At 38.2% G+C, this 12,400-nt stretch overlaps 1 protein-coding gene across 4 annotated transcripts in view; it reads right to left on the bottom strand.

Annotated features, from left to right (window-relative positions):
• The window catches only part of LOC111141102 (par-3 family cell polarity regulator beta), a 1,027,371-nt gene that overhangs the window by 552,563 nt on the left and 462,408 nt on the right, over nt 1–12,400 (bottom strand). For all 4 annotated transcript variants that reach the window (XM_022493436.1, XM_022493462.1, XM_022493453.1 and 1 more), the window contains exon 4: nt 2,963–3,072. In XM_022493436.1, coding sequence (XP_022349144.1) covers nt 2,963–3,072 — 110 coding nt within the window. The remainder of the gene's footprint in view (nt 1–2,962; nt 3,073–12,400) is intronic.

Genomic DNA, 12,400 nt, shown 5'->3' with positions numbered 1-12,400 from the left:
TTCTGTCCAATGGAAGTAGAATGTGAACCATAGATCTAATTTTAAACTTGCTAGTAGCCATGCTTTAAAAAGAAACAGGTGAAAATAATTTTTTTTTAAAGATTTTATTTATTTGACAGACAGAGATCACAAGTAGGCAGAGAGGCAGACAGAGAGAGAGGGGGGAAGCAGGCTCCCTGTTTCGCAGAGAGCCCGATGCGGTGCTCGATCCCAGGACCCTGGGATCATGACCTGAGCCAAAGGCAGAGGCTTTAACCCACTGAGCCACCCAGGCGCCCCAATTTTTGATAGTATATTTTACTCTACCTAATATACCATCGTGTCATTTCAATGCGTAGTCAATATAAAAATTATTAATGTGGTCTTCCATATTACTCTTTTTTTATATCTCAATCTTTAAAATGCATTATGAAAAAAAAATAAAATGCATTATGTGTGTTACACTCGAATCACATTTTTAGTGCTCAATAACCACACGTGGCCAGTGGATATAGTATTGGACAAGCAGGTCCTATGACAGGTCCTTGAGTTAGGATACATAGGAATAAATGAACAGAAGCATAATACATACACACACACACACACACACACACACACACACACACACATTTTTCTTCTGGGTAAAAACAGACTCAACTGAACGTCTTCCTTTACTAACTTAGCCTGCTTTTCACAGTATGGCAGTTAAATGATTTGCCTCTTTTGCTTGAGATGAACCAGACTTTGGAGCAGATAAATCTTTACCTGGTAGATCTTTTGGGTAACAGAGAGAATGGCCAAATTAGAACAGGTGGGTAAACTTCTGAGAACTTAAAACTCTCCGTAGACTAATATGGGCCTATATTCCTGAGTCCAACACATATATAGCATGTACCCTCCGTGTGCTTGGCATTAGAGATAGACAAATAAGGCACAATGTCTGCACCTTGGGCTGTTAAGGCTTCAAGTTTGCTTGGACATTATTTTACAACCAAAGGAAGAGAAGTCTAGGATGTGCCAGTATTCTGTGGCAAGCAAGGACCAGACTCTGTTCTTTGGGCCTCAGATCTGCATTTCATCAGCCACAGAGAACATTGAGGAAAGGAAGAAATGTGATTTCCTTTTTACTGTTGATACATACAGACTCAGCCACTGCTTGGGAACTTGCATACGGTTAGGTAAAAGGATTTGGGGTGCCAGCCTTTCTTCTTGAATTAGGATTTGCATCTTTGCTAGTAGTAATATACTCCCTCACCAAATACCTCAACTTAGAACTCAATGGTATCCTAGTTTGGTAAGAATATGGAATCTATCAGAAACATACCAGTCCTCGTTTCCTGTAAGGAAAGCAGTATTGAATATTTTCGATTGGTCTAAACACAGAACGTAAGTGATAAAAACATTGAACTAAATACGGGTGATTCTCTGCATGTAAATGATGGTAACACAATCAGATATACTCTGACTTGGGGTATACCTACATTGAAAAAATGAGCAGTAAACTACAACTTTTCTCATTTATACAGCTTCTCTTCCTCCAATCCAGTATACTTGGGTTTAACACAGTCTCAATCAGTGTGCTAAATACTGGTTCTGTTTAAACTCACCAATAGAGTGGAACACATACACCTGATTTTTATTAAAGTAATGTTCCATTAAATATGTTTCCTTAAAAGGACAGTGGGAAAACTTTACATCTAAAACACTTTGAGAGGGCGCCTGCGTGGCTCAGTGGGTTAAAGCCTCTGCTTTCGGCTCAGGTCATGATCCCAGGGTCCCGGGATCGAGCCCTACATCGGGTTCTCTGCTCAGCAGGGAGCCTCCTATCCCTCTCTCTCTCTCTGCCTACTTGTGATCTCTGTCTGTCAAATAAATAAATAAAATCTTTAAAAAAAAAAAATAAAACACTTTGAGGACACTTGCTTCCTTGTTTACAGAAAGAAATATGCCAAAACACTGCCACAATCTTATGAGTAAATACTCAGTGTTTTGCTATAGGGACTCCGAACTCACACACTGGCACATGTTCTTGAGAACATTTTATGCCAAACTGGTGAGAATCTGGTTAGTTCATTCAGCATCCTTATGTAAGTCTAAAATATTGCTTTTCTCCTTAGGGCACTATAGACAGTGAGACTTAAAATGGGAAAGAGACTGGTTTTTAGGAAACTTTTTAAAATGGCTCCATTACTGAAGATCACCTATTGCACAAATATATACCCATTAACCAAAATCTCTCAGGCAACTTCCAAGGTTGGACCACAGTCACAACTCTTCCAAGTACTCGGGATTTATCAGAAAGATCCTACAGTACCACATTATATGAAAGGCGGACACCAGCTCTTCAGGATTCATTCTCCATTTAACCCATCAGTTAGAAGTGAGTCTTGTTACAAGCACTTCTGATATATAATTTTATTTTTCTTTAATTTGGCTGTTGAGTTCTAGAAACCCAGTACTGGCACCACAACATACATGATATTGGTATCTTGAAACTCTATGACCACTCTCCATGGTGGGACTTCAAAAAGCCCTGCATTAACACAATGAAAATACATAAAATGATATCCTTGGGCGTTCAAAGCAGGAGGATGGAGGAAATTCAACAGTGCGGCGCACTGGCGAACAGCATGAACTTTGCAGCCAAATCAACTGGGTTCAATTCTTTACTGTCCTTTACTAGTTGTGACCTTAGAAAAATTACTAAACCTCCCTCTGCCTCAATGGCATTATCAGTAAAATGGAGGCCAAAATTGGTACCCACCTTGATGTGGAAGTTTAAATGATGCAGTGTAAAGCACTAATCAGTGCTGTATAAATTACTAGAATATCCCAGAGATAGCTCATAGGAGCTATTACTAACACTGTATGTCCTGCCAAATGCTCTCCAATGATCAGCTCACTTAAGACTGCAAAGTCCCAGTTAGTCTATGGGTAAGGCACTTTGATCTTTCATTAGAAAGGCAAACGGTAGGATACCTACTAGAATAACAGGTTTCAGACTCTGGCCACTGGGGTGTGAAGCCCTGGGCTGGGCATCAGCAGGTGGGCCTGGAGCTGGGTCACTGCTTCTCCTCACCAGCAGTGGAGTGCCTGTAGGACAAAGTAAGAGGTGAGAGGTCAGCAGAACCCTGGGGAGGAGAGAGTGCAGGGTACAATGCAATTTAATTAAAAAGGTTTACAACATGCTTTTATGTAAAAACATTCTCTTTCTAAGGATGCTTGTAAATTAATCCATTTAATGATCTTTTGTCATCTATTTACAGACTGACACATGGAAACAAAATCTTGCAATTCTCCTCTTTCCCCACTTGCATTTCAAAACAAGTCTTTATACTTAACCAAAACCTTTAGGCAATGCAGAGGTTGGCAGTGTGCAACTGAAACAGATCTAGAGAATGTATCTGAGTATTAAAAAGAAGGATTATCCCGCAGACGAGTGAAGAGGTTCACATAGTCAGTGCAATTTGCTTTTCAGTAGAGCTAGAAGTACAGTTACTGCTGCCATTTGGTGCTTCCCAAATCTTTTGAATGACGATATACATTGAAATATATTATTTGCTGGGGTTAGAGCATTAATGTCTATTTAAGTATAGAAAGAGATTGGTTCCATTCTCTTCCTTTTCTCCTGAAGTCGATAAAACTGGTAAGGAAAATAAGTTAGTTCTTCTAAAATAATATCTTGATTTCTTTTTAATTTAATGAAAAAGCTTCCACTATTAAATATTTGAGCTAGTTATTAAATTCTGAGAAAAGATCATACTATTAGAAAGTTCAAGTGAAATTCAACCTTAACAGAGCTAGCGGCCTAACTAGTCTGCCTGCAATTAGGCCTAAAATAATTTGTTTCATACAAAATTGGCCATTGTAGAGGAAACTCTCAAAAAAGTCCTTTTGTGGTCTAAAAATTGCTCTCTTATAAAAATTAACTTTTTATTCACAAACTTTGGGGGGGAAAATGGAAAGCAGGAGAAATGCAATTCTCCATTTATCAATATTCTGCAAAATCTTCTCCAACTCTCTTGAGCTATTGCTGCTTAAAAGAACATTTTTTCATATTTCATTTTATATGGTACAGTTAAAAAAGTGAATCCATTTTGAAGTTATTTACAAATCTGATCTCCAACATTTTTATTCTTTGTACAAAATATAGATGCTAATACCTTCCAACTTTGTTCAGACTCTTTTTATCCTTGTTGTTTTTTAAAAAATAACTTCTTTTATAATAGGAAATTAAGATCTACGGAGGATGAAATACTAACCAAAAGGTGTTATAAAGCCCAAGTTTACAGCCTATTATTTCTTTTTTATTAATAAACATTTCACTATGTTATTCCCTAATTCCTCCATTTCCATGTAAAAATTTCTTAAGCAAGTGACATAGCAACAGTTGTATGGTTGCCAACTCTCTTGAATGAGACATTAAATGAAAATAAGTAGGAGTGAAAATATCATAAATATCTCAAGGCAATAGGGTCTCAGTCCTGTACCAATATTTCCCCTGATTCAGGTGATCTGAATTACCGTTAATATAAAGTGAACAAATCTGTCTAAAGGTGATATCCTCAGAAGCAATCTATTATCCTAAAAATTAAGAGGAGATTGGAGAAAACTCTATGAAACTCCAGTTAGTTTCTGAACATTTAAGCCAGAGCAGGCCATTGCATGCCAGTGATCTAAAAACAAATGAAAAGCAAGTAAAACCAGCATGGAACACCAAGGTCCAAAAATAGGTTGATTTAGAGGCACAGAAATGGAAATCTTAGTGATTGACAACTGTACTGTTTTTTCAGCCAAGTCATACACACATATATGAATATATACAGAATATACGTGTGTGTGTCTGTGTGTGTGTGTGTGTGTGAGAGAGAGAGAGAGAGAGAGAGACAGTCTTGTTACTTTTCCTGGATAATAAATATATTCTTCTTAAAGCCACCCTAGATAATTTTCTTGCAACTCTAAGGACATGGTTATGACTCTTTACTTATCATCAATATCTGCTGTTTTAATAATAAAATGTTTAAATATTTAAGACATAATTCTATGACAATATGAATTTGAGTTTGTGCATTCAATCAATAGGCCATAATATTACAGGGTGTTTCCTGGGACAACACAGTTCAGTTGTGTACCAGTGTACCCACTATTTGGATCATTAACAAAAAAACAAAGGAAGGTGACTAGACCTTAAACATACTCCCAACTCATCTGGAATAAGTTTTGTTCTTCTCTACTTTTTTGGGATTCCACACTTGAATGTCTCCTGTTGAGTCACCTTCTAATTTTCCTTTGGCTGTCTTAATGTGTTAATAATAAGCATAAATCATTTCACACTGGAATTAATAATAAGCATATTTAAATATGAGCTGCTATCTCAGAGAGTTTTAAACAACCATTCCTTTGGCAATTTAAAATTTATTTGATACTTGTATTTTTTTTTTTTTTTAAATTGCCAAGCCTCATTTGAAGGTGCCTGCCAAGAAGAGACTGAGTTACAACTTAAAGGACAGACAGATGCATCCTAATATAGAACAGAAGACAAGTAATTCCAAGTACTGGAGACAATTTGGGGGAAATCCTTACATATATGTAATAGAGTAGAAGGCCCACCTTGCAAGCACCGCTAACTGAAACAAAAGGAAGACAACCACATCCAGTTTTAGAAAATTTTCTGTGGGAGGGAAAAAGTAAATAACACATGACCTCTGCAGTGAAGGAGCTTATAACCTAACAGTGAGATTAGACTTGACTCTAAGAACTATCATGTGTCCATACAGTAAAGAGGACCGTGGATTTTGGAGTCATGAAAACCGAGATTCACCTCTCCTGTCTCTGTGACGCTGGGTGGCTTGGTGACACATTCTCATCATTTAAAACCTGGTGATAAAAAAAAAAAAATCATCATGTTGATAGAAGGCTGAAATAAAAGAAGGCAGGCATGGGACATGGAACTGTGTAGTCTGCAGTTTTCATGCAGGAAATCCTGCACCCCCCAATAAAATGAACTTAATAGCCCTTGGCTCTTGTTGTGAACAGTGTCACCAGCTCAAAAGCTGAACACCTAATTTTCCTGAAATAATATGTAAATTAGGGCACTTGGGTGACTCAGTCCATAAGCATCTGCCTTTGGCTCATGTCATGATCCCAGGGTCCTGGGATGGAGTCCCATGATCAAGTCCCATGTTGGGCTTCCTGCTCAGTGGGGAGTTGTCTTCTCCTTCTCCCTCTGCTCCTCCCACCTACCTGTGCTCTCTTTCACTCTCTCTCTCTTTCTAATAAGTAAATAAAATTTATAAAAAGAAATAATATGTAAGTTAAACTAGTAAAGCATAATCCTGTGCTGAACCAGGTATAGACTTACTATAGAAATCAAAGCTTTTAAGAAAAAAGAATGATGGTATGGGAAGGGAACTGAAAATGGAAAAAAATAACCCATTATTCATTGGTATTTTTTAGTTAATTAAGAAAGGACTCTTATTAGATTTTAGAGGCAAAAGTCCTCAGTTCAGCTCAAGAGAACAGGAGTATTCCTTGGAATTAGAGTTTAAAAGCTACTGGCAGCAAAGCTCAAATAAAATAAGAAATGTTATGTACCTTACAGCATAAAATCTTACACAACTGCATTATGTTTTTCCACATGGTTAACTATTTGAGGCCTCACTGTGTATCAGGAGCTATACAAGGGGCGACTGATATTAAGATGAATCGTCATGGTGCTTGCTTAGGCTTTCTTTTAAAAGAGGATGCGAGGACGAGGAACAATTTGCACACAGGTAGACATCAGCGCACTGTGCCAGTGGGGTTAGCTATGGATTATTGAACCCACACCAACGAACACGCACACCGTAGACTGGATGAGTCCCATTTTATTTAAGCAGATGCACAGAAACTTAATGGAAGCCACAGAACACCAAAGAGAAGCAGCATCCCTCCCAGCAGAAGAGCTGCTGATCAAGTGTGTAGCTGCTGGTGACTCTGTCCTTGACGACAGGGGCTTGCCAACAGGAAAGTCTGAATTCTTTCTGGAGCCCTGTTCATGAATGCCCAGGGCTTATGTGACACTCGGGACAGAATCACTCACTGCACTTCCCTTTACAGAGACGCCTAAACTCATCAGGTTCTCCAGGCCTTGTGCCAACCAGCACAAGAGTCAGTTCCTGGATGTCTATAGATGATGCCGCATCTCCCACTGCTCAAGCATCACCATTCGAATGAAGGCAAAACAAGAACTGAAGGGGGTACACAGCTGCTTGTCCAATGTCCTTATAAATGTAAATAAGGGGAACCAGAGGAGGACCACCTGCTTCATTTTGGGGAAAAGAGTTCTCAAAGAGGCGGCGGCTACTTAAAAGGATCAAATGGGTACATTAATGACCACGTAAGATATAAAGGCCAATTCAAGTTACCTGTGTCAGTTTCCACCTCTTTATTATAATTTCTCTCTCTCTCTCTCTCACTCACACACACACACACACACACATATCCCTGGATGGAGTTTTTCCTACATTTGGAAGATGTGTTTGGGCTGGAATTAGCTTAAATGACAGATGATGTGTTGTACATAAAATTCTGTTTGGGAGATTTTGAAAGACATCTTTTTAAAAAAAAAATTATTTTTATTTATTTGCGGAGAGCGAGAGAGAGAGAGAGTGCACACCAGAAAGCACAAGTGGGAGGGGAATGGCAGAGGCAGAGGGAGAAGCAGGCTCCCCACTGAGCAAGGAGCCCAATGCAGGGCTCGATCCCAGGACCCTGGGATCATGACCTGAGCTGAAGACAGACGTTTAACAGACTGAGCTACCAGGTACCCCAAGACTTAGACATTTTAGAAAGATAGGCAGTTATAGAGATGAAAACCAAAGCTCAGAAAAATCACCCACATGATACCTCAGTGGGCAGAGGAAAAAAAAACATAAATCCCATACCAAACATCACAAAGGTATAGGTTCTAAATTGTCTGGTAAGAGTAGAGATTTACCTAAAAATGGTTAATGATTCTCCTGAGCAAAACCAAAAGGCTAGCTTGTCATCAATACTGGTCCTATTCATTCTAGAGTGACTGATACCTGAAGAGCTTAAGGGCATCCCAGCTCACGTGCCAACAAGGCATCTGTAAGTTGGTGGACTCAAGCCCAGAGAGACCTGAAGGGCAATGAGAGGGAAATGGATAGAAACTCAGCAGTCGCTGGCAGAAATGGAACGAACGGTTAACTAGGAGAAGACATGGGAGAATTTAGCAATGAATATGTATACAAAGCAAATGAGAAGCATAAAAGAGGTGTCTAAAACCTTTCTTATACTTCTTACCTAGGGAAGAGAGAGCAATAGGAAAATTTCAGCAACTGCTATGATTTGTTTTAGAATCAAACAGACAAACCCAATGTTTTTAATCCAAGATGTCTTGAAGCATGTGAAAAATAAGACACTGATGTTCAGTTGGGCATTATGAAGATGAGTATGAAGTTCAGATTAGAAATCATATTGGCTTCCAGAATTAACAAGTAGAGATAAAGATGAGGTAAACAAAATATAAAAAGGAGGAGTTCGTACAGGTGTATCAATGGCATCACATACAAAACAATGAGAAAAACAGAATTTTACATTCTTACAGAAGCTTCAGAAAGAAAAGGTATCTAGAATGACAAATGGCAAGCAAAGCCACAAAGGCAAACGTAGAGCGAAGGGGGGGTGGGAGAAAATGGAGAAAGGAACTGGAGTTTCCAAGATAAACTGTTTATGTACAGAGGGGATAAAACCTGGTCTTTTTAGAGTTTCAATTTTCCTTTGCTCTAAGGGATTACTTCTGTAGTTACTGAATTATCAAATCACCAAAACAGACAGTTTAAAGAGAGAAAACATGCTCTCTCGGCAATGCCACTGACACTGAGGATAACAAGATAAATACAAAAGGGGATAAAGCTATTGAAGTACACCGAAATTGGTAAATATTTCACTTTGAGGATAAAAATGAATTGCAAATGGTTAAAAACCTTAAAAACTTAAAAAGTGATAAGTAGGAAAAGACACATTTTTCTAGGTAATCAATATTAATAGTATATTAATGATATTAACAGTAGGCATGGGCTGCATCTGGGTTTCTCATAGTACCTTTCCTTAATAGAGTTTGTACTAGTCAGCACGTAGAGGAATGCCTTTCAATTATCCTGTACTTCAACACCCACTGAATAAATTTGATGTTAATTGAATCACTTTGACATTAAAATATGGACACGTCTTCCCGAGATGTGGCGAAGTGAGATGGGATGTCAGGAGATGGGCCTTCTAGAGGAGGCACTGGCAGCGCCTAACTTCTAGGAAGCTGTTCTACCTCCGAGGCTCACCTCTCTCCTCATCAGCTAAGTAAGCGTGTTGGGTAAGCTACACCAAAGTCCCATGCCAGATCTACAGAGAGATAGTTCCATGATTTAGTAGCCAATTAGGAAACTGAAGTCCAGAGAAATTAAGTTTCTAAGTCTCTTGGACTTGATTTCTACTCCAGCCTTATTCCCTTGACACTTCTCTATTGCAGGGTCACATTCTCTCTGAGAGCAGGTGCGTGAGAGAAAGGGAAATGACAGCTCTTTGACGCAGGGGCCCTCCTTTTCATCTGAGGAGGTCAGCAGAAAGGAAGATTTGGATAGAGAGATACAGATAAAAGGCAAGGGTGGTGGGGATGAGTAGCTAAAAGGCCAACATTAAGCTACAGTCCCATGGGCATGTCTGGCAAAATGCTGGACGTACCAGCCAAGGCACAGCGGCACCTCTCCCAGAGTGCGTGATCTCTCCTGCGGATGGCTTAAATGTCTTACCAGTATTTTCTTCCTAGTAATCCTGTTAATACCTCAATTTAAAAAAAATGAGTGAAAGTAGTACATCATTTGTAAAGGAGACAACCAGATTTTCTTTTTTGTAAGGATTTTATGGGTGCTAGAAAAGGCTTTTCAACATATACCTAACAAATTCCATTGCACTGAAATCTGGAGACCCATTTAAAAAAAGAAAAAAGCCTGGTAATAATATCAATAGTGGCACAATTTATGGCAGACGACCAAGAAGAGACCACTTTCACTACAGGAGTGCCTGACCAGCCTTGGCGCCTGGCCTGTGATGAATGAGGCAGCTGTGACATGTTTCAGAAACCATGATGGAAAAACCACACAAGAGAAACCAACTCAAATTTTAGCAGAATTGTAGCTGTCCAAATACTTTAGTCTTAAATATCACTCCTTTAGGAAAGTAACTCCCAGTATTGCCATAAAAGGAGCAAAGAAGTTTAAGCTGATGAATGGTATCATTTTTTTTCTTTCATTGTGGGTTGCAAAAAACATGCCTGTTCAAAAACATGAAAGGACAAATGCAAGTAATTCACAGAATAGTTACCAGTTACACAACAGATATCAATGGGTATATACATGATAAAAGATGTTTCACTTGTTGGAAAGCCACATAAATTGGAGTACTGCTGCTATAAACACAAGAGAGGGGGTTTTAAACTGACCTTTACTGGAAAAGTATACTTTTTTCTGAAAATGGTTTTGCCTTCAACTCACAGTATATTATTGTTGTATTTCTGAGGACACATGCTTTTTCATTTTTTTTTAATTTTATTTTTTATAAACATATAATATATTTTTATACAGTACAGGTCTGTGAATCGCCAGGTTTACACATTTCACGGCACTCACCATAGCACATCATGCTTTTTCTTATATTGAATTTTTCACATTTTAGCCAGTCGATATACACAAATCTAGAATTTTTTAATAATGTTTAAACCACTTGACAATATTGATGTACTCATGCTATTTAAAGTCAGCTAATGCCATGTACTAGATATGCACTAAGTCCCAAGTGTTATATTAAAAACAATGGCAAGTAAAAAAGGGACAAAACTCACTTTACGTGTTTCGGCATTGCTGATGGAAGAAATACAGAAGTGGTCATTTTAGAGTAAAATCTAAAATATTAAAAAAACAAAACATTGACAAGTTACAGAGGGGTTTCCACACAAGCAAAGGTTTTGATTGAAAGGTATCCAGTTAAAAAGGAACAAATCAATTAACAAACACAATTAGAGATGCCCAAATTAATAAACCAAATAAAAGCTTCCAAATCATAGAGGGGGAAGGAAAGGAAACTGACCTACACACCTCAACCTCCAACTTCTTGTTCTGGTATCCAAGGACCTCATTGCCTTCCCCCAACCTATCTCTCTGATTACATCATGTATTGCGTTCTTTGCCACGTGGTTCATGCCAAACAGGACCATCTGCCATTGCCTCAAAATGCCCTATAGGCTCAGCATTCATGCTGGTTCTAATCTCTAAATTATTGTTCTCTACTACAGTCAGTTGTAAGCCAGTCCAGTCTTGAAGTCATAAATAACCCTCTACTTCTTTGAAATACCAGGTACAGATCTGCTATGGAACTAAGGAAGCACAAGTTCAGGGCCCTGCACCAGATCCCAGGAGGAACCTAAGTAACACAATCCCACGACTGTATGGTTTTGTAAACTTTATGTAAGTATAATAGTTCCATTGCAGTGAGTGAATTCTATCTCTTTCAACTCTAAAGACTCCTCCTGGTGGATGAATCTAGAGTGGCCAAGGACATTTCTGGGATCCAGTTAAGGGGAAAATCAGTTGGGTGTGTATCTCATTTGAATGTAATAGACTATATTTGTATGGTTCACAGACAATATTGTGTATAGTTATTAGCAGTGAGGTGTATAGAGTGTACAGTTATTCCTTGGTGGGGAATATAGGTAGAATCCTGGTACTCACTGTATTGGTTCCCCAAGGATCATGACACAAAGGTAGAGGGTCCCTGACATATGGAAATAACTCTGTTCTTTTTGTATCCACATAGAAAGGTATGGATGCTGGAAGATATGAAATGCACAAAGCCAGAAGCTGGACTACAGAAAATTCTTGCACACACCCGATGTATAATATTGCATATAATTCAGCATTTGAATAATTCAGTTCTCACTGATACCTTGAGAAATAGGAAGTTCTCTCCTAGATGGAAAATGCAGCGTAGAATTAAAATTCCCATGCTATCCTCTATAGCAGTTTCACAGATTACAAGAATGTATGTGCAAAGCTCCCTGTTTATACATCCCAAATATTACTTAAACAGCATTTCGAAGAGCCACGCTATAGCAAAAACTGAATCACTTGTTCATTCAATGTATAAAAAATATTACATATGAAGAGGTAATTGAAGAACATGCAGTCAAAAATTGTAAGGAAAAATGTGTAAAAGAGTTATTTTTAGGCATTTTAATATATAATCAATTAGTGTATCATTAAATATTTTTTCATATTTTCTGACATCTCCAGTATATTAATTTATAAACTGGTGTGGTTTTCAATCATTCTAAATAAGTCTTTTGTATTTTTTAATTTAAAACTTATGG

This window comes from Enhydra lutris, unplaced genomic scaffold (genome assembly GCF_002288905.1).
Source record: "Enhydra lutris kenyoni isolate GAN:26980312 unplaced genomic scaffold, ASM228890v2 scaffoldscaffold1, whole genome shotgun sequence".
In the NCBI taxonomy this organism is placed as follows: Eukaryota; Metazoa; Chordata; class Mammalia; order Carnivora; family Mustelidae; genus Enhydra; species Enhydra lutris.
Note: the sequence above shows the minus strand (reverse complement) of the source record. Positions and strands in the feature narration are given on the sequence as shown.